The following is a 23,217-nucleotide window of genomic DNA, read 5'->3' as shown; positions in this document are numbered from 1 at the left end:
CAGCACTGTATATGTGACAGAAATGTCCCCTACATGTCCAGCACTGTATATGTGACAGAAGTGTCCCTCCATGTCCAGCACTGTATATGTGACAGAAATGTCCCCTCCATGTCCAGCACTGTATATGTGACAGAAGTGTCCCTCCATGCCCAGCACACACTGGCTCCCCTGTAGAGAGGATTGCAGGCTGGGTTTTGTAGCTGAAACAGTCCACCCCTCCTCCTCCTCCTCCTCCTCCCTGCACCAACAGCTCAGTCCCCCCACCCTCTGGAGCTCAGCTCACTCCCTCCCTCCCCCATTGCACACACATCAGCAGCTCTCCTCCTTCTACACACATCCCAGACTGGAGGAGTGAGCAGAGACAACACAGCAAGCTGTGCCCTACAAGTAGAGGGGGACACCAGGGGATGAGGTGAGGACAGAGGAGGAGAGAGGGAGAGCTGGATGGAAGAAGGACAAAGAGGACTAAAGAAGGAGCAGACAGAAGACAGCGATCCTCCTAAACCTCAGAAGATCCCAGACAAAGCCAATCTATCTGCCTTGCCCAGCTGTGTCCAGGAGGAGCTGTAAGTGTCCATCACAGAACGCCTGGCTTTGTGTAGGGAATAGAGTTATAGAATGCTGATTTAGGGGTTTTGTGTCCTGGTGACTGCGCCCCATCGTCTCATTACTATGAAGGTGGGCTCCGAGTCATTAGAATCCCCCGGGTGTAGTAATGAGGATCATTGGGTTCCCCTGGCTCCTGACGTGTCATAAGGTGTTGGTTTAAACCTTGGTGACAGTAAACATAAGGAAGCACATGTGGATCCTTCATCTGTGGGCCAGGAGGAATCCAGACAACCTTCTGCCAGGAATTTACAGAGCAATAACAAGGTCCTGACCGCCCGTAAATACAGCGTGACATTAACATAACCTGATGTTTACTGCATTAGGACGGGAAAAGTCGAGGTACGCTATGTACTATTAGATTGTGCAGCTTTTAAAGTTTATCAAAAGCCAAAACTTTTTTTTTTTTTTTTTTTAAGTAGGGAAGGGTAAAACCACCGTTTTGTTTTGTCTTTTGCCATCTGGTGTCCAGTTTGGGAGATTTCTCTTTGCTTCCTGTTCTGTGAACACAACAGGAAATGAGAGGAAATCTCTGCAAAGTGAAGGAAATCGCATCTTAACGTTTTCACCTTTTTTTTCATTTTTTCCGAAAAGGTGAACTAACACTCTACACCCTCTCCACCCCCCTGTCCCCACCATACTTACCTCCGTGGGTGATGAGCCATCAGTGCCAGTGGTCTGGGGATGTTCAATGCCTGCTCCTCTCCCTCCTCTTTCTGCAGGGCTTCCAGGACAGATCAGAGCCATTCTGATTGGTCAGCACTGGCACAGAGCATCAGTCTTATCTGTCCCAATAGCCCTACAGAGAGAAGAGCAGGGATTTCAAATCCCCTGACTGCTGCACCGGCTGCATGGACACTTAGATTTCATCACCCATGGAGGTAAGTAGCAGTGGGGACAAGGGGGTGGGGAGGGTGTACAGTGTTAGTTATTTTTTCCTTAAAGGCGGTACACTATGTGAATTTCATCCGGTTCCCAATGAACCAGCTGATATCCGCTCAGTGGATGGCCCTTTGGGCCGTCACTTGGAATGGGCTCATGGATGTTCGGGATCCCACCCAGGAAGCCGACACTTTCCACAGCTGCACAGATCAGAATGCCTGTGATTAGCCGTGTGCATTGTCGGCTTCCTGGTGCAATTGGGCAGATAAGATCCTGAACACGCCCAAGCCCACCTCTAGCCACCACCTGCCCGACATCTGTAGAAAACTGTCAGCGGTACAATGCCTGCTTCCAATCAGATGCATCCACTGCTCAGGTATTTTGGCATAAAAAATCAATAGCTGCAGCAGCAGAATTATATCCACATTACAAGGCCCCATTCACACCGCTCGCCATTTTGTGTGGCATGTCACGTATTGAGCAGCTCACTTATGTCAATAGGCTGCCCTATGCAGTTTTGTTGCCCAAAAGAAGCTCCTTCTTCTTTTTAGGTGACAAGCCGTCTATGATTTTTAAAGGCAGGTTTTGCCGCAATTGCGACGTGATTCTGTCGCTGCAAATTCAGAGCATGTTTGGGATGCTATTTAGAATGAATTGCGCCCAACGCATGTCACACGTTTTGAAGCGATTGACACAAGTTATGGAATCAGGAGCAGAGTCGCATCAATTCCGCCCACGATTCCAAATCGAAGGGGCCTAAAGCATGCATTAAAGAATCTGTCCAATTTTTTATATCCTGTTCAAATCTATATTTGTATGACCAGATTTAGACAGTTGTCACTGGAATAAGGTTCCCTATTGGAGGATTTCCACTCTCTTCCTATTCTGGTGACAACTCAAAGTTTTGGATTTTACATCACTTTTCAGTCCTGGTGGCAACGCTCAGCAGGATGGATAAAGTAAATCTCCCCCAAGGGACATAGATGGCAATAAACACCTGGCAAGAGGCCCATTCACACCAGGCAGTGCGTATTTTGTTAATATGCGTGCAAACGTGTGTATGCATCGTTGAAAGAACTTTTTCCTTTTTTTTAACTTTAAATAAAGTTAGAAAAGTCATTTAACTCTGTGCAACAGAATCGCAGTTCCTCAACAGACTTCAGAGGAGTGTTTTAGTGCAGGCAGCGGGAGAGATAAGTATTTACTCTTTTTTGCAGTTAGGCCTTTCTCTGCAGTTTTTCCCTGACAGTTTCAGTGTAAATGTCATGATTGGATGGGTAGTGTAAAGCCTAACATAGATGTATCTAAATCCATCTGGTTCAGCAGAGACCGACTTCTGTAGAACTGGAATGTTGAAAAATGTTTCTTGATCCGTGGCTGCAGCCACCAATTAGTGTATCCTGACAGCAGAAAGTCCCACTGTCAGAATGCAGTGTCGCAGCATGGAGGTGGTGCACTTTACTTGTTTGGATGTGGGGTACCTGTTCATTTTTTTTTCTATTCATTCAATATACTCTAAAGCTGTCCATACACTTATCAATCATTTGCATTGAAGTGTTACTAATCCCAGGAGCCTGCATTCACAATATCTGGTCTCCCACAGTACATGGAAATGCAATAATTCTAGTAAATATAAACTGCTAAATACCATTTCTTATCAGTAGTATATATAGCAGCCTCGTGACATCTCAGTGCCTGGTTAAAGCTTGTAGAATGAGTTTTTATTCTCCTCTGTCTGTCCTATGACTCTGCAGGACCCCTGACCCTCTGTCTGGACAGTGCCGATTGGCCCTTTACTGATTACCTGCACCCTCCCAAGAAAAAAATAAAAAAACCTTGCTAGCAATACACACCAAACTGAGCATGTGCAGAGTACCCCCAAGACTCTGTAATATCAGGAGATGGATTGGAGGCTGTGGAAGAAGGGGAGGATCTAAGAAGACAGGATCAAACAGCCTTTTTACACAATACAGAGGATTAACCTCTTAGGTTCCACAATGAGTATAACAAGCATGCTTTAGTGCATATACACACTGATTTTTACTGATGTGGGTCTAGTAACACTTTGAGTCTCGGGGGGGGGGGGGGGTAAACAAAGGAAACCTAACAAATTCCTATATTGAGGCTGGGTTCACACCTATGCGAATTGGATGTGGGAGAGTGTGACCAGCTCTCAATGGAGCTGGTTCACACATCTTCCGGGGCGGCTGCGGAGGGCACTGCAGAAGGGTCCTGTGCGTTTTTGGCTCAGTTTCAGGTCCAAATTCAGGCAAACATTTGGACCTGAAACGGTGAACTGGGACGCACCGGACCCCTGCTGTGAGCCACGCTGCAGATAGTGTGAACCCGGCCTAACAGTATACAGTGCGGATAGATGAATCCCTCACTTCGGCTATTGTATTCTGACAGCCATCACCAGAGGCTGTCCGATTCCCCGAATAGCTGCTGCATCGAAATTGGAAGCCTGTGGGGTCCAAAGCACCAAAGAAGCACCCGTAAACTTTTTCCAAAAGGCATAGAATGGAAAGTAATGATAATCGACTTGTCCTGCATTGCCATACAGGGACTTCTCAGGTTTGTAAAGACAGAAAATAGAAATCATTTGGCAGGTAAAACAAATCTCATGTATGTATTCCAAGTGTGTATTGGATGTTTGGCTGGAGTTCATCATTGTTCCGGAAATGTTACCGTGTCTCCTCTCTTGTGGTTGCTGCCCTTGAGTTAATCTAACATGACTCAAATTCCTCACAATGAGCAGTGAGTGGTCTTTAAAGGAGCAGTCACCGGTGCTGTAACTGCGTGTCTAGACTATGAATGGCCTCATTCGAGTAATGGCTTTCTACAGCTAGGGGAGAGATTGAAGGCTGCAACCCAGGCCGGCCTGCTCCAACCTCGTTTAGGTAAAGAGCTATTTCCAGGGTGTTCAGAGTTTCAATACTGATGACCTGTAGCATTAATAATGCTATTCTTTTGTTCTAGCGATGAAACTGTTTTCTACTAATGCCATTGTAAGGGCTGAGAGGAATATGACTCAGAAAATATGGCATTGTCTGTTCAGATTAATTTAAAAACAATTTGGAAATATCTGTAGGTGTTACTATTTTGGGAAATCATAGATGTCCGGGGACATAGTCATACTCAGATTTAAGGCACATGCAAAAAGGAGCAAATAAGAGAGATTCATTGTTAGGGCTTACATACACTTAAAGCGGAGTTCTGGCCACAGAATCGTTTTTTTTTTATAAATACTTCCCAAACAGTGATCCACCACCCTTCATACATCCGCTAATCTGGTATTAGACAGTTTAATAATTGATTGGCAATCATAAAATCTTACTTCATAAAAAGTTTGCTGAGCGCCGCCATCTTTGTCCTGGTCACCCGAAGCCGCAGTATGCAAATGTATGGCCTGCTTCCTGGTTCTAGCTCATTGTGCAAGCTGTGAGAGGAGCCCGGCCACCTACATGACTGCCCATTGCCTCCTGGGAGTGATGAGTAAGAGCTCCCAGGACGCATTGCAGGACAGGAAGTGACGACGCGGACCTCGGTGTTCAGTGAGAATTACCTACCGCGTGAGAAATGCCTACCCTCGTCACTTCCTGTCAGGAACAGCTGAGCAGCGCAGCAGTGCGCATGCTCACAGGCCTGGATACGTAATGGAACAGATGAGGAGCTGACAAGTGCGCATGCACGGAGGGTATGAAATGATCACGGCAGTGTGTGTAACGCCGCGGTTACATTAAAACAGCTGTTCTGCAATATATGAGTAATCTCCGCTCCTGTCCCTGGCACTTCCCTGATCTTGGCTAGTAAATATAAAAGCGGCTCTCGGCTCCGTGATTTATCTTTGCATACACCCGCCGCCGCTTTTATATTTACTAGCCAAGATCAGTGAAGTGCCAGGGACAGGAGCGGAGATGACTCATATGTCAGCCGAGCTGTTTTAATGTAACCGCCGCGTTACACACACTGCCGTGATCATTTCATACCCTCCGTGCATGACGTATGTGCACCGGAAGTGACGAGGGTAGGCATTTCTCACGGGTAGGTTTTTTCACGGAACACCGGCCACAGAGGGAGGAAGTGGAAGGAAAGGTGAGTATATTTTCTTCTGAAACAAGGTAAGTAAAAAAAAAAAAAAATCGAGAATATCCAATTATTTTTCAGGTGACAATAATGAAGCGGGTGGTGTTCCGTGAAAAAACCATACCCGTGACAAAACCATACCCTCGTCACTTCCGGTTCAGCTACGGAGGGTATGGATTTCTCACGGTAGTTAAACTTGCGGCGGGTACATTAAAACACTTCGGGTGCAACATAAATCATGTCCTCTCCTATCCCTCATCTCCGGTAATAAATATAAAAGCGGATCACGGAGCCGCGATCACCGTCACATTTACGTCTCATACACCCGCCGCCGCTTTTATATTTATTACCGGAGATGAGGGAAGTTACAGCGATAGGAGAGGACATGATTTATGTTGCACCCGAAGTGTTTTAATGTACCCGCCGCAAGTATAACATTAGACACAGTGCCGTGATATTTTCATGCCCACCGAGCATGCGCACTTGTCAAATTCTTTCTCCTTCAATTACGTATCCGGGGCTCTGAGCATGCGCACTACTGCGCTGCTCTGCTGTTTCAGACCGGAAGTGACGAGGGGTATGGTTTCTTCACGGGGTATGGTTTTTTAACGTTACAGGTGGCACTAAATCTAATGTAATGATTTAGAACTCAACTTTAAATGTATATGTCAAACCGATTTTTTTTTTTTTTTCTACTTAGAGCGAGCAGGATTTGAGACCTTCTTATGGATTTTTACTGCTGTCTGGGTTCTGTAAACCTGTGTATAGACTAGGTATTGAAATTTGGCCGGGTAACTGAAAAGAACGTGGCCTGGTCCACCCAGGCCACGATCCTTCCATGATTATATCCATACAACCAGGGCTTTTTTTCAGGGGGAGCGTGGGGGAACGCAGTTCCGGCACCTCCCACACTGAATGTATTTAAGTGCAAGGGGTGCTGGGGTGTGCTGGATGATCTATTGATGATGGCTGCTGGGAGATCTATTGTTGCCAGTGGGGATCTATTTTTGCATGGGAGGGATCTTATATTTCTGGGGAGTTAGTTGTTGCTAGAAGGGATCTACTGTTGAGAGAGAGGTCTATTGTTGCTGGCTGCTGAAGAATTTAGGGTTGTTGCTGGTGGTCTATTGCCGCTGGGGTGGATCTATTGCTGCTGGGGTGGTATTTTGTTGTGGGTGGACATTTTTGTATAGGTGATCTCTTGTTTCTGGGGGTCTATTGTTGCTGGCTGCAGCGGATCTATTTTGCTGCTTTTCTTGTTAAAATTAGCAAGTTCAATACAAATTACTTAGCACCACAGAATACTTGGTTCTGTGTTCGCTAAAAGGGACGGTACTGGGGGGTGGGTAGGGGGCTGAGACCAAGGGATGTGCTTGGAGTTGGGTAGGGGGCGGAGACAAGGGGTGACTCAGAAGGGGGAGTTCCTGCACCTACTATCTGAGAAAAAAAGCCCTGCATACAACCAATTTATTTGTCCTGGGACTTTAAATGAGGTACAACACATTCGACCAATTAATAACTAGTTTACAGCATTTTAATAAAAGAATAAATATTGCATACAAAAGAAGCTGATTTGTAATGAATCCACTCAACGCGTTTCGTGACTCAAGGACTAAAGTGTTGCTTCTCTGTATCCTCGTAAAAAAATACCCATGCCATGAGGATACTGAGGAGCAACACCTTGGCTCACCGCTCCTGATTCATGCAAATGCTTTGGGTGTCATCATGGATTGCCTACCCAAATTGAATCTGCTACCAGTTTGTCCCCTTGGGATTTTGCTGAGTCACACATTCACAGCTCCCCAGGGAAACTCCCCTGGCGATCACCATTTGGAAATACTGTCATATCTATTCTTAGCATCTACTCCTGAAGAATTGAACAAAGAGTCATGAAATGCATTGAGTTTTTGGATGCAATTTTAATTGAATCATGTATTGACAGTTGGATTATTATATATGATCAACATTATATTTAATTATCTATGAAAGGCATTAATATGGATTCATTACAAATCAGCTTGTTACCATTTTATCCTCTTTTTGTATGCAATATTTAATTATTATTCAAACAACAATTTTGGAAACTAGTTATTCATTGGTTGTATGTGTTGTGCTTCATTCAAAGTCTTAGGACAAATAAGTTTGTTTTATGGATGTAGTTCTCTCTGTTCAACAGAAGCTGATCATTAGACCACCTTCTTTTAAATGGTCCTGATAAAAAAATAATAATTTGATCAGCTGCTTCAGCCAATGGCTGTAGCTCTGATCAGTGTATTCTGACAGGGGGGAGTCCAGGAGTTCCCGCCCAGCCCCACAATGGTGCATCAGGGGAGATCCCTGCATTCACCTCGCTTTTGTGGATACAGGTATCTGTTCTTTTGCTGGTTGAACAAAAAATAGAAACCTCCCTGTGTATACTACACTATATTACCAAATGTATTGGGATGCCTGTCTTTACACACACACATGAACTTTAATGGCATCCCATTCTTAGGCCCCTTTCACACAGATCAGATCCGCCTGTCAGTTTTTTTGGCGGATATGAATGGTCCCCCCATGCATTCCTATGGGGCATCGGATGTCAGTGGAGACATGTCCGCTGACATCCGATCCGTCAAATCTGGACGGATGGAAACCCTATTTTACATCCGTCCAGCGGATCGGATGAGAACGGACCAACGGTCCGTTCCCATCCGATTTTCCCCATAGAGATGCATGGGGAACTGACAGCTGCCCCGCTGAGAAAAACGGACTCCGTCCTACGGACGGAGTGTGTGAAAGGAGCCTTAGTCGGCCCACCCTTTGCAGCTATACCAGCTTCAACTCTTCTGAGAAGGCTGTCCACGAGGTTTAGGAGTGTGTCTATGGGAATATTTGACCAATCTTCTAGAAGCTCATTTGTGAGGTCAGGCACTGATGCGGACGAGAAGGCCTGGCTCACAGTCTCCACACTTATTCATCCCAAAGGTGTTCTGTCGGGTTGAGGTCAGGACCCTGTGCAGGCCAGTCAAGTTCCTCTACCCCAAACTGGCTCATCCATGTCTCTTTGGACCTTCCTGAGAAAACAGTGAGAGAATTTCCTGAGAAAATAACATCTGGAGTTAAAGTGATTCTAAAGGTTAAATTTTTTTTTTTTTTTAAATAACCAACATGTTATACTTATCTGCTCTGTGTAATGGTTTTGCACAGAGCAGCTCCAATCCTCTTCTTTTTGGGTCCTCTGCTGAGTGCCCCCAATAGAAAGCCTCTTGCTATGGGGGCAATCGAGCAGGCGCTCCTGTGAATGGGCATTGTCCATTCACACACAGTGCGTGGCTCAGCGCCGCCCCCAGCTCTCTCTCCTCTTTGGCTCATTGGCTGTGATTGAAAGCAGCAGGAGCCTTTGCTATGTGAGCCAATGAGGAGAGAGAGAGAGACCCGCGGCTCTCATGCACATCGCTGGCTTGAGATAGGTCTCAGGTAAATATAAGGGGGGGGGGGGAGCTGCCACCAGAAGGTTTTTAAAGCATAGAATGCATGAAGGTAAAGAAAAAAAAAAAATCTTCTGCCTTTAACCACTTTACGTCTGCTCACAGTAATATTACTGCGGCAGAGTGGCTCGTTATCGTCTGACGACGTAGTACTACGTCGTCAGACACTCCCCCTTCTGGGCGGCGCTTGCGCGCCGCCGGAGGCTCGCTCCCGCTGTTTTCATTCACAGCGGGAGTCGGGCCAGGGGACGAGCAGCGGCGATCGCCGCTGCTCTTACCCGATCGTCGGGGATCGAGTCTGGAGATCCGCCCGCTGTGTGTAAACACAGCGGGCGGATCTCCATAGTGACAGGGAGTGACAGATCGGACTGTTCAGCATAGCTGGACATCCGATCTGTCCATGACTCACTCAGTCACCTCCCCCCCTACACGTCAGTAAGCACCAGGCATACATTAACCCCTCCCTCTCCAATAAAATTAACCCCTTCCCTGCCAGTGTCATTTTTACAGTAACAGTGCATATATATAGCACTGATTACTGCAGTAATGTCACTGGTACCCCCAAAAGTGTCAAAAATGTCAGTCAAGGGTCCGATCTGTCCGCCGCAATGTCGCAGTCCCGCAAAAAAAAACGCAGATCGCCGCCATTACGCGTTAAAAAAAAAACACCAAAAATGACAGAAATCTTTCCCTTTGTTAGTAAACGCAATAACTTTTGCGCAAACCAATCAAAATACGCTTATTGCGATTTTTTTTTTTACCAAACATATGTAGCATAAAACAAATTGGCCAAAAATTTTTAAAAAAATTGATTTTTACATCTTTTTTGGAGGGAATTTCATATAAAAAAATGTTAAAAATATTGTTATTTTTTCAAAATAAACGCGCTTTTTTTGTTTATAGCGCAAAAAGTAAAAATCGCACAGGTGATCAAATACCACCAAAAGAAAGCTCTGTTTATGGGAAAAAAAGGACGTAAATTTCGTTTGGGTACGGCGTCGCACGACCGCGCAATTGTCAGTTGAAGTCGCACAGCGCCGAATCGCAAAAAGTGGCCTGGACGGAAGACAGCAAAATCCTCCGGTGGTAAAGTGGTTAAAACCACTTTAAAATCAAACACTCTTTATTTTACAATTGAACAATATGTGACAAAGTATTCGCATAGCATTATCGGTTATCTAAGGTGACAACACTGCTGATTACGATCACTTGATGAGGGATATAAACTTACCCCTTTGACAATTCAGGATAAAATGACCGGTTATTTTTATTAGCCATGTTGTTGGTCATTACTTCTTTCTCTGCACTCCCCCCGTTGCCCCTTCCATGTATCAGGGCCCCAAGAAGAAAGCTCTTAGGCCCCTTTCACACATACGGTCCATTCAGTTCATCAGTTCAACGTCAAAATGCATCAGTTTTTCATCCGTTTTATCATCTGTTTTTTTTTACATCCACTAACAATACAACAACTGATGAAAAATGGACCGTTTGTCCGTTTACATACATTTGTCGCCCGATCCGTTTTTTGACGGATGAAAAATAGGACTTTCATCCGTTCCAAAAAATGAACATTGACGGAAGCGGATGAAAACGAATGTTAACGGATGATCATCCATCGTCATCCGTTTTTACATAGAGATGCATTGATGTCCGTTTTTCATCCGTCAACGGATGGATGAAAAACGGACAAACGGACTGTATGTGTGAAAGGGGCCTTAGGCCCCTTTCACACTATCCGTCCGTCGGACGGATTCTGTTTTTCTCAGCGGGGGATCGAGCCGCCGATCCCCCGCTGAGCAAGAGGATGACAGCTGTGTCTCCACGCTGTGTGCGGAGACACAGCTGTCAGTTCCCCATGCATCTCTATGGGGGAAATCGGATGGGAACGGACCGTCGGTCCGTTCTCATCCGATCCCATCCGATCTGCTGGACGGATGGAAAATAGGGTTTCCATCCGTCCAGATTTGATGGATCAGATCGGATGTCAGCGGACATGTCTCCGCTGACATCCGATCCCCCATAGAGATGCATGGGGGGACCGTTCAGATCCGCCAACAAAAAAAATGGACAGGCGGATCTGAACGGTCCGCCTGTGTGAAAGGGGCCTTAGAGTTTAGGACCTTCCCCATGTGAGAAGACTCAGGCCTGGCGATTAGCTGCTAATGCATCAAGCTCTACATAGTGTATGGAGGATAAAGACTCACCCTGAAGTATGGACTATTTCCAAAGACGCAGGCTGGTGAACAGGGTAGTGGGGAAAGAGAGGAAAGTATCTGCACAAAAGGGGAGTGCTGATTGGGCAAAGTGACAGGTATGCTCCATCTGCTGGCTGGTTATGACTTTGTAATGATTATTGCCAATACTTCATATTTATCAGATATATGTACAAAACAATAATTCTTTTCAAGATACCCGCAGACTTGAGCCGGTGGTTGTATAGTTCTACAGAAGGATTATGACATAAACGTGCTTGATTATTTCAGCCAAGTATTGCCTTGTTGTGCACTGAGAAGACCTCCGTAGATCCAGCCTGATCTCATTACTGATCAGCCAGGAATATCTAATCCGGACGAGGAGTCTTTTTCTGAGATTTCTAAGTCGGATGTCTCCAAAGGCTGCGTAGTGTCCACAGATTTGCAGTGGTTTCCTGATTCAACTGCAAGAGGCCATCTGGGTGTTAGTCATCTGTAGAGGTCTTAACCTGATTTGTAGTGCATGTTAATCTTGTTGAAATCAGTATTCAAATAACATGTAGAGATTTTATACATTGTTTTTGATGGACAATCTGCAGATGTAGCACAAAATCCTAACCACAAGGACTGGATTATTAATTAGGTATGTATTAATGTAATATTAAACCCTCTGGATTTCAAAGCCTAACACATTGACCCTAAAAAAAAAAAAAAAAGCATTTCCCAGTAAACTATTTGTTAAAATTCTTATCCCAGCCCTTTCCGTTTACAACATTCAGTGCTTCTGAGTTCTGCTCCCGCAGAGCTGCTTCCCTGAATTTATGGCCTTAAGGAAAGAGTTAACAGTGCACAGTGCAGAGAGTGACTTTCCACCCTGGGCTATGGGGCTGTGTGTTTCTACTTTCATAGGGCTTTCATGGAAGTTCACATTTATGCCCCGTACACACGTGCAGATCGTCGGCCGAACGATCGGCCGTCTTTTATCCCCGGGCTGTTGTGTCTGTTGAAAAGTGCAAAAGACTGCACAAGAATTTTGTCCGCCGACTGCAGAAGTGATGTCATGTGATGGTTAACTTTCCCTGTGTTTTTTCTTTTCTGAGCATGCCCAGTCTTGCTAATCTGCTGTCTGTCGGCCGAATTCTGTACTGACTGGCGAACAATCGGCCGCTCTGGTGTCGGCATACAAAAATTTTAATGCTTGCACGACTGCAGATGGAGCCGAATCCATCAAGCGGATGAACCTGCTCAGCGGGGGATCTGTCTGCTGATCCCCCGCTGAGCAGGCGGAGGACATGTCCATGTCTGCTTCGCTATGCAGAGCCCGCTCTTATCTAAGGGGCGGTCAGATGGAAATAGACTGTCTGTTTCCATCTGATTGTCATCCGATTCAATCCGCTGGACAGATGGGGAACTGTTTTTAGTGGATCGGATTGGATGCCGGAAGGTGTCAACAGATACCTGTCCGCCGACATCCGCCACTCCATAGAGAGCAATAGGTGGTCCGATTGAGTCCAATCTGGTGTGAAAGGGGTAAAGAAATATCTATTATATAATCTATATATATATATATATATATATATATATATATATATATATATATATATATATATATATGTGTGTGTATATATACAGTGGGTACGGAAAGTATTCAGACCCCCTTAAATTTTTCACTCTTTGTTATATTGCAGCCATTTGCTAAAATCATTTAAGTTTATTCTTCTTCCTTATGAATGTACACATAGCACCCCATACTGACAGAAAAACACAGAATTGTTGACATTGTTGCAGCTTTATTAAAAAAGAAAAACTGAAATATCACATGGTCCTAAGTATTCAGACCCTTTGCTCAGTATTTAGTAGAAGCCCCCTTTTGATCTAATACAGCCAGGAGTCTTTTTGGGAAAGATGCAACAAGTCTTTCACACCTGGATTTGGGGATCCTCTGCCATTCCTCCTTGCAGATCCTCTCCAGTTCTGTCAGGTTGGATGGTAAACGTTGGTGGACAGCCATTTTTAGGTCTCTCCAGAGATGCTCAATTGGGTTTAAGTCAGGGCTCTGGCTGGGCCATTCAAGAACAGTCACAGAGTTGTTGTGAAGCCACTCCTTCGTTATTTTAGCTGTGTGCTTAGGGTCATTGTCTTGTTGGAAGGTAAACCTTCGGCCCAGTCTGAGGTCCAGAGCACTCTGGAGAAGGTTTTTGTCCAGGATATCCCTGTACTTGGCCGCATTCATCTTTCCCTCGATTGCAACCAGTCGTCCTGTCCCTGCAGCTGAAAAACACCCCCACAGCATGATGCTGCCACCACCATGCTTCACTGTTGGGACTGTATTGGACAGGTGATGAGCAGTGCCTGGTTTTCTCCACACATACCGCTTAGAATTAAGGCCAAAAAGTTCTATTTTGGTCTCATCAGACCAGAGAGTCTTATTTCTCACCATCTTGGAGTCCTTCAGGTGTTTTTTAGCAAACTCCATGCGGGCTTTCATGTGTCTTACACTGAGGAGAGGCTTCCGTCGGGCCACTCTGCCATAAAGCCCCAACTGGTGAAGGGCTGCAGTGATGGTTGACTTTCTACAACTTTCTCCCATCTCCTGACTGCATCTCTGGAGCTCAGCCACAGTGATCTTTGGGTTCTTCTTTACCTCTCTCACCAAGGCTCTTCTCCCCCGATAGCTCAGTTTGGCCGGACAGCCAGCTCTAGGAAGGGTTCTGGTCGTCCCAAACGTCTTCCATTTGAGGATTATGGAGGCCACTGTGCTCTTAGGAACCTTAAGTGCAGCAGAAATCTTTTTGTAACCTTGGCCAGATCTGTGCCTTGCCACAATTCTGTCTCTGAGCTCTTCAGGCAGTTCCTTTGACCTCATGATTCTCATTTGCTCTGACATGTATTGTGATCTGGAAGGTCTTATATAGACAGGTGTGTGGCTTTCCTAATCAAGTCCAATCAGTATAATCAAACACAGCTGGACTCAAATGAAGGTGTAGAACCATCTCAAGGATGATCAGAAGTAATGGAAAGCACCTGAGTTAAATATATGAGTGTCACAGCAAAGGGTCTGAATACTTAGGACCATGTGATATTTCAGTTTTTCTTTTTTAATAAATCTGCAACAATGTCAACAATTCTGTGTTTTTCTGTCAGTATGGGGTGCTATGTGTACATTCATGAGGAAGAAGAATGAACCTAAATGATTTTAGCAAATGGCTGCAATATAACAAAGAGTGAAAAATTTAAGGGGGTCTGAATACTTTCTGTACCCACTGTATATACATATATAATGTGTGTGTGTGTGTATATAAATATATATTCTGACTAAGTGCCGGTTCACACTGATCCGACTTGTTCTAATCAGAGCGACTCAAGTCGCTCCGATTTAGAAAAAGGTTCCTGCACTATTTTTTTGCAAAGTCGGAGTGACTTGCATTGACTTTGATTATGGGAAGTCGTTGCAAGCCGCGCCGCAGTTGCGGTGCACGGGCGACTTCATTGGTCGCGCTAAAGTCGGGGCGACTTCGAGTTGGATCAGTGTGAAGTGAACCGACCCTTATGCAGCTAACTGTTTAACAAACAGCATTTATTACATATAAATAAATTATAGAGACACAAAACACAAGTTAAAAACAAAGGTATACCAGCACTTCAGCTTTATGATTACTACGTTCTTTTTATTTATATATAATCTGTTTAGTAAAAGTCTTTTGATATATTGATCTATATTTTAGAATGTATTTATATATTTTCTGATCATTTTGGGAGTTATGGTCTTAGTAGGTATACCTTTTTGTTTTTACTTTTTGTTTTGTGTGTTTGTATTTCTTTTTTATGTAATAAAATATGTTTGTTGGGCTACATTCACACTGGCGATTAAGACCTGTGAAAATGATAGCGGCAGTTGCCGCTGCAGGCCCCGTTCACTATAATGAAAGGCTGTAGGCGGCCACAGCTAGTTGCATCCCTCTGCACAGCCAGCGATTACCTGTGCGTCCAGCAGCGATCACCTCAGGTAATCACTGGCTGTGCAGAGGGATACGAATAGCTGCGGCCACTGGCGACCTGTCTTTTTAGTGAATGAATCCGTTGGCCACTGAGAGCCGCAACAGGAATCTGATTTCTGCCACTACTGTTCGCATCTGCCCTATTCGCTGGTGTGAATGTAGCAGTTCACTTCATAAGAACCTGATATATTTTTATGTTCTTCTTCTTTTTCTATAAATATACATTTTAACTTCCATAGAAGCCCTATGAAAGTAGATATTGTTGTAGTAGTGGTTTCTTGACATTTTCTGCTATGTGCTCTGGATTGTTAATTATATTTTTATTATGGTGCAGGACTTTGAGGTTAGTTCACAAATTTGGGTGCTATTCCCTTGGCTGTGTGTTTCTATTGATGCACACAGTGTAGGGAGACACAACTCTAGTTCTTGCATGCAAGGGTGACTTCATAGAATGCTGCAAGAGAAAGAAACCATCCTAAAGTAGGAAACCTGGAGCAGAGGCCTTAGCATCAGCTTAAAGTGGAACTTAACCCAAAAGGGAAATTCCACTTGTTTGCAACCTCCCCCCCCTCCACTGCCAATTTGGCACCTTGGGGGGGGTTACCTGGTTTTGACAGGTATCTGCTCCCACTTCCGGTCAGATGCACCACAGCGATCTTACCCAGAATTTCACCCACCCGCAGCCTTCTGGGACACATCACAGGTCACAAAGTGCAGCGCAACTCATACATGGCCAGCAGGAAACCGGCTGTGAAGCTGCAAGGCTATACTAACTGTTTCCCTTACTTACGATGCTGGCACTAGCACCTTAGGCTAATTAAAGAATTAGACTTAAAAAAAAAAACTACAGCGCTGCCCCTATTATAATTCATTAAACCTGATAATAAACCACTCTTATAAACTCCTATGAAGCAATGTTACAATTTCAATACAATTCATATAGTCCGTAAATATTATTAGCGCTCCAAAAATTATAAAGTGCTCTTTGCTTATTGTATAAAGTGTCCATATGTATTGGTGAATCTTGTTCCCGTGAGGTGCTCCCCTCCGTTGTTCCCCTACTCACCAACAATAGATGGAATCAGGCACTGATAGTGTACCAATGTGTGGTCTCTCCTTCACTCCTCCCACTTCTTTCAAGATAATTTTCAGGCAACAATGTATGGCTTTCTCAATCAAACAAGTGTTGAATGTGGGTATATAGCCTCCAGACTCAAGTCAGCATATATTAGTCTCTTTACACACGGGTGGTGCGCCCGACGGACTCCGTTTTTGCTCAGCAGGGATCGATCCGCTGATCCCCGCTGAGCTGGCGGATGACAGCTCCATCTCTGCTTACTTTGCAGAGACAGAGCTGTCAGATCCACGCTCTTCTCTATGGGCGATCGGATAAGAACGGACCGCCTGTCAATTTTCATCCGATCTTATCCGATCCGATCCTCCAGACGGATGGAAAATAGGGTTTCCATCCGTCTGGATTTCACGGACAGGATCGGATCGGATTGCAGCGGATGTCAGCGGAGATGTCTCTGCTGACATCTGCTGCTCCATAGGGCTGTATGGAGCATCCAATCAGGTCTGCCTGAAAAACTGACAGGCGGACCGGATCGGAAAGCCTGTGTGAAAGGGGCCTATCGTGTGGGGAAGGATGGGAGAAATTTCCATAGTGTGATACTGTTTTATTATATTACAATATTAACCGCTTCCATACAGAGCAGTTAGACCCCCTTCCTGCCCAGACCAATTTTCAGCTTTCAGCACTCTCACACTTTGAATGACAATTGCTCAGTCATGCTACACTGTAACCAAACAAAATTTTTATCATTTTTTTCACACAAATAGAGCTTTCTTTTGGTGGTATTTGATCACAACTGGGGTTTTTTTTTTTCGTGATATAAGCAAAAAAAGAGCAAAAATTTTGCAAAAAAAACACTTTTTTTTAGTTTCTATTATAAAATTTTGCAAAAAATTAATTTTTCTTCATACATTTGGGCCAAAATTTATACTGCTACATATCTCTGGTAAAATTAACCCAAATTAGTGTATATTATTTAGTCTGTGTGAAAGTTATTGAGTCTAGAAGCTATGGTACCAATTACTGAAAATTGATCACACCAGATGTACTGATGGCCTATCTCCTTTCTTGAGGCCCTGAAATGTCAGGACAGTACAAATACCCCCCAAATGACCCCTTTTTGTAAAGTAGACAGTCCAAGGTATTTAGTAAGAGGCATGGTGAGTTTTTTGAAGTTATAATTTTTTCCCACAATTCTTGGGAAAATGAAGAAAACATTTTTTTTTTTTTTCCCAAAACGTTGTCAATTTATAAGCTATTTCTAACACATAGCATGTACACAGCAAAAATGACACCCCAAAATTCATTCTGCTACTCCTTCTGAGTATGGTGATACCACATGTGTGAGACTTTTACACAGCCTGGCCACAAAAAGAGACTCCACGTCCAAGTAGCACCATAAGGCGTTTTAGGAGCATAAATACACATAAAACTTTCTTACTACCTATCACACTTTTCAAGGCCCTAGAGCAACAATACAATGGAAAAGTCCACAAAATTACCCCATTTTGGAAAGCAAACACTCCAACGTATATTCTATGAGGCATTATGGGTCCTTTGAACATGTCATTTTTTTCCACAAGTTTTTGGAAAATGTGGGAAAAAAATAAAAACTTTTTTTTTTTTACACAAAGTTGTCAATTTATAGGATATTCCTAACACATAGCATGTACATCGCAAAAATGACACCCCAAAATACATTCTGCCACTCCTCCTGAGTATGGCAATACCACATGTGTGAGACTTTTTCACAGCCTAGCCATATAGAGGGGCCTAAACATCCAAGGAGCATCATCATGCATCCTAGCCACTTGCCTAGGCCTATTTTTGACATTTGGTGTTTACAAGCTAAAATCAGTTGTTTTTGCTAGAAAACTACTTAGAACCCCAAAACATTATATATTTTTTTTTAGCAGAGACCCTAGAGAATAAAATGGAGATTATTGCAATATTTTTTATCACACCGTATTTGCGCAGCGGTCTTCCAAACGCAATTTTTTGGGAAAAAAATCACTTTTTTTAATTAAAAAATAAGAAACCAGTAAAGTTAGCCCAATTGTTTTCCATAATGTGAAAGATAATGTTACGCTGAGTAAATAGATACCCAACATGTCATGCTTCAAAATTGCGCACGCTCACAGAATGGTGACAAATTTTGGTACTTAAAAATCCCCATAGGCGACATTTTAAAAATTTCTACAGGTTGCTATCTTAGAGTTACAGAGGAGGTCTATGGCTCAAATTATTGCTCTTGCTCTAACGATCGCGACGATACCTCACATGTGTAGTTTGAACACTGTTTACATATGTGGGCGGGGTTTCCGTATGCGTTCGCTTCTGCGCGCGAGCTCGCGGGGACACGGCGCTTTAATTTTTTTTTTTTTTTTTTTTTTACTATTTATTTTATTTATTATTTTTTATTTTTACACTGTTTTTTTAAAAAAAAAAAAAATGATCATTTTTATTTCTATTGCAAGAAATGTAAACATTACTTGTAATAGAAAAAGGCACGACAGGACCTCTTTTTTGTGAGATCTGGGGTCAAAAAGTCCTCAGATCTCACAAGTACACTAAAAGATAGAAAAAATAAAAAAAAAAAATTAAAAAAAAATTAAATAAAATGAAAAAAAAAAAAGGGACCTTTAAACTGGTTGCTAGGCAACGACGTTTGCCGTAGCTCCGGTCCTCCAAGACCATAGAGTCGAGTGAGGGCAAGCTTGCCCTCACTCGACATCCTGTCTGTGAGGATCTGGGACCGGATCGTTTTCCCCGCTGCCGGCGGGTCCGGTAAGCGGGGAAAAGGACCAGAATGCAGCGGGAGGGGGGGGGGCACCTCTTCCGCCACCCCGGAAGGGTGATCCCGCGGCGAATCTGCCGCTGGGACCACCCTTATCGGAAAGCCAACCGTCCACCGTTTAAAAAAATACCAGGGTTATGGCAGCTATCTGCTGCCATAACACCGGTATTTAGGTTTAAACGGACGACGTATGTTAACCTTTTTGGACTTAGACATGGTGGCTGTATGAAGGGTGACAGGTACTCGGGTACTTTGCTGGGCAGGTGACAGGTACTCTGGTACTGATGAGCAAGTGGCAGGTACTCGAGTACTCCGATAGGCAGGTGACAGGTACTCGGGTACTCTGATGGGCAGGTGACAGGCAGGTGATAGGTACTGATGAGTAGTACTGATACTGATAGGTGATACTGATACTGTACTGATGGGTACGGATGATCAGTACTGATACTAATAGGTGATAGGTACTGATGGGTACTGATGAGTACTGATGAGTAGTGATGGGTAATGATGAGCAGGTGGCAAGTACTCGGGTACTTCAGGTGTCAGGTACTCTGATGAGCAGGTGGAAGGTACTCGGGTACTCTGTTGGGTAGGTGACAGGTACTCGGGTACTCCGATGACGGGTACTCAAAGTACCAGAGTACCTGTCATCAGAGTACCCGAGTACCTGTCATCAGAGTACCCGAGTACCTGTCATCAGAGTACCCGAGTACCCGTCATCAGAGTACCCGAGTACTTGTCATCAGAGTACCCGAGTACTTGTCATCAGAGTACCCGAGTACCTGTCATCAGAGTACCCGAGTACCTGTCACCAGCCCATCAGAGTACCTGTCACCAGAGTACCCGAGTACCCATCATCAGAGTACCCGAGTACCCATCATCAGAGTACCCGAGTACCTGTCATCAGAGTACCCGAGTACCTGTCACCAGCCCATCAGAGTACCTGTCACCAGCCCATCAGAGTACCTGTCATCAGAGTACCCGAGTACCTGTCATCAGAGTACCCGAGTACCCATCATCAGAGTACCCGAGTACCTGTCACCAGCCCATCAGAGTACCTGTCATCAGCCCATCAGAGTACCCGAGTACCTGTCATCTGAGTACCTGATGGGCTGGTGACAGGTACTCGGGTACTTTGATGGGCTAGTGACAGGTGCTCTTTATTGGGGGGGGGGGGCAATCAGTGTGGTTGGGGTGCACTATGATTGGTAACTAGCTGTTACCACAATCTCCTCCTCACACAGGATCAGTGTGTGAGGAGGAGAACACGGTGACAGCTAGTTACCGTGTTCTCTGATGACATTTGTGACCGGCTGTGATTGGACACAGCCGGTCACGTGGTAAAGAGCCAATTTCATTGGCTCTTTACCTAGATCGGGGATGGGCTCTGTCCGAGGGACGAGCCTCGTCCCCGATCGCCGCGCTGCGCGCCCCCGGGGGCGCGCATTAAGGAAGGAACGAGCGGCTCGCGCTGGAGCCGCTCATGTGATCGGCTGTGATTGACACAGCCGATCACGTGGTAAACAGCCAATTTCATTGGCTGTTTACCTTGATCGGGGTTGGGCTCAGTCCGAGGGACGAGCCTCACCCCCGATCGCCGCGCTGCGCGCCCCCGGGGGCGCGCAGTAGCGGGGAGATCCGGGCGCCGTCATATGACGTCGGCCCGGATCGAGAAAGGATTTGTGCCGACGTCATTTTACATGACGCGGTACGGAAGGGGTTAAAATGCAATTGCACTTAGTCTATAGCATAGATTCATAAAAGCTAGTGTACCACTCCATACAGCCGCCCAGCTGTATAAAATCGTCAATGCCTGTCCTCTCTTGACATACTTCCACTGAGCGTCTTCAGAAGCTGGGTCAGTCAGTGGTATGTCCAATTTTTATATGTATAAAAACATCCCTCCCTTTTAAGGTCATGTGACTGCCATGATTGGCTGTCACGGCGGTCATGTGACCTGCAAATTCCCAATTGCATGCAGCGATCAGGGGCTTTCGGTTAAACACTGGTCACTGTGCCGGGAGCGCGCTCTTAGCATATCGCTATTGATCGCAATTTACGCAAATATGCGGCCTCTCTGGACCATGGCCCAGGCGCCGAGAGGCTGCATATTTGCTTGCGGACGGCGCTAAGGGGTTAATGTCATTCAGACATTCAGTGGTCTACAGGAAAATGTTTCATGGCACTATGATTTTACTATAAATGCCTTCCTACTCATAGAGTTTAGTAATGTAAGGGGTAGATTCTGTTCTTGTTGGGTTTTATTGCCATTTTTTGATGCCTAATGCATTCTTACTTTTGTTATTATTTAGGAAGTGCTTTTGGCTGAGACCTTGAAATCTTCATAGAGCGAGTGATGAGTGCTTCCCATGCAGCCATTGCTCCTTTGACACCTTGTATGGAAGGCCTGCCTCCACTGCCAAAGAGCCTTAGTGGTCTGCTCAATTCAAGCGGGGGTTCTGGGTGGAGAGATCTGGAGAGAGTCTATGCACAGAAGTCCCGTATTCAGGATGACTTAAGTCGTGGAGGCTCCAGTGGCAACTCTCATTCAATACCAAAGCCGCCTAACCTTGATGCTGCATTGGCTTTGCTTAGGAAAGAGATGGTAAGTTTAACTTTTATTTTCTGGGTTTTTTTGTTTTGTTTTTTTGTAATGGAAAGCCTTCCAAGTCTCACAAAAATATGTGCAATGGGGGACAATTTTATTAGATTAACATTGTTTTTGTGTGTACTTGGCTTGTCCTTGCTACTGAGGCACAAAGTGATACTAAACACACACTGATTAATTTACAATGTCCCTTCTCTTTCTGCATGTGGATGATGGCACTGTAATTATTTAAATTAAAAAAACATCAATCTACAGCTATTACATTACCCAGCTCTTTCCCAGCCTGTCTGCAGGGAAACATGAGGAGGAGTTTCTAGTCTTCTGCTGCTGGTCACATGTTCAAAAAAAAAAAAACAGCATTTGGGATACACAGTAAAAATAAAAAAAATATCAATAAACAGTTTTTAAATTGGCATACAAATCCTATCCTTGAAATCAGAAAAATAACTTTACAGGGCGCAAAGGAGGGATAATCAAAATGATATAAAATGCATATTTTTGTTTCCAAAAAAGTTAAAATCATAACATAGAATCAAACCAGTATACAATACAGATTAAAAATAATTCCTGTTTAAGAATATTAATTGGTGCAGTAAATCCTGTATGTAGTGCAGGTCTTCAATGCCGACGCGTTTCGCCAAATGCTTCCTCAGGGCTATAAAGACCATACATTACTTATCTACAAAGAAATAGAGTATAATTTTTACATCCAAAAATCACACTTTATATATTACATATTGACTACTGCTGCAACAAAATGTGTATGGGAACATACCTGCAATACCGCACATGTAAAAATAGTTTTCCTGGGCAGGCGCCGGGACCATATAAGGGAGCGGAAATCTGTGGTGATCAATATATAGCATCAATTAAGTTAGTATAGCTATATAAAGGCTACAAAACTTAGCCCAATGCATGAACTTACTAATATTGATCATATGTTAGTCCTCCCATTATGAATCCGAAAGGGGGTTATAGACTGACGGGAATTGAAGATTGATAAACTTGTAGTCTAAGGAACAGGTTCCTATTCAATAATAGACAAATATTATCAATCAATGGACATTAATAATAGACAAATAATTGTGTTGGTCCTATGATCAAATAGAGTATATTACCTCGTAACAGACTTCCCTAGTTGAATCGCCAAGTATACCTGACCCCAATATGGGGCTTAGATGCCACTTAGGGGATCAGAATCTCAAGGTGTTATGTTATTCCCAAGCGCAGTATAGAATGTCCAAGATAGCATTCCCATGACTGAAAAATAAATAGATGCATATAGTCATGGGTATTCATCAATATCATCAATTTCCTAGTGTCTTGGGGCCAACATATTTACGTCATAGTGCGCGGCATGTCCTTGAAATCCAATTTGTATTATTTTTTGGCAATGCCATGGTGTGGGGGGATTTCTGCCAGTCACAGGCTGTGTCATGTGTGTCATAGGCTGGTGTAAATGGACCCTGTAATATTGTGGGGAATTCAGCTCAGAGGTAGTAT

The 23,217-nt window shown here is 44.2% G+C and overlaps 1 protein-coding gene across 1 annotated transcript in view; it reads left to right on the top strand.

The window, feature by feature from the left end:
- Positions 1-279: 279 nt before the first annotated feature.
- FAM89A (family with sequence similarity 89 member A) overlaps positions 280-23,217 on the top strand; it is a 33,941-nt gene continuing 11,003 nt past the window's right edge. Inside the window, exons 1-2 of the mRNA XM_082252293.1 lie at positions 280-566; positions 21,419-21,711. Of these exons, the coding sequence (XP_082108419.1) occupies positions 21,463-21,711 (249 nt within the window). The 5' untranslated portion in view covers positions 280-566; positions 21,419-21,462. The remainder of the gene's footprint in view (positions 567-21,418; positions 21,712-23,217) is intronic.

Source organism: Pelophylax lessonae (genome assembly GCF_965119305.1).
Source record: "Pelophylax lessonae genome assembly, chromosome: 3".
NCBI lineage: Eukaryota > Metazoa > Chordata > Amphibia > Anura > Ranidae > Pelophylax > Pelophylax lessonae.
The sequence above is the reverse complement of the archived record's forward strand: the minus strand, read 5'-3'. Positions and strand labels throughout refer to the sequence as shown.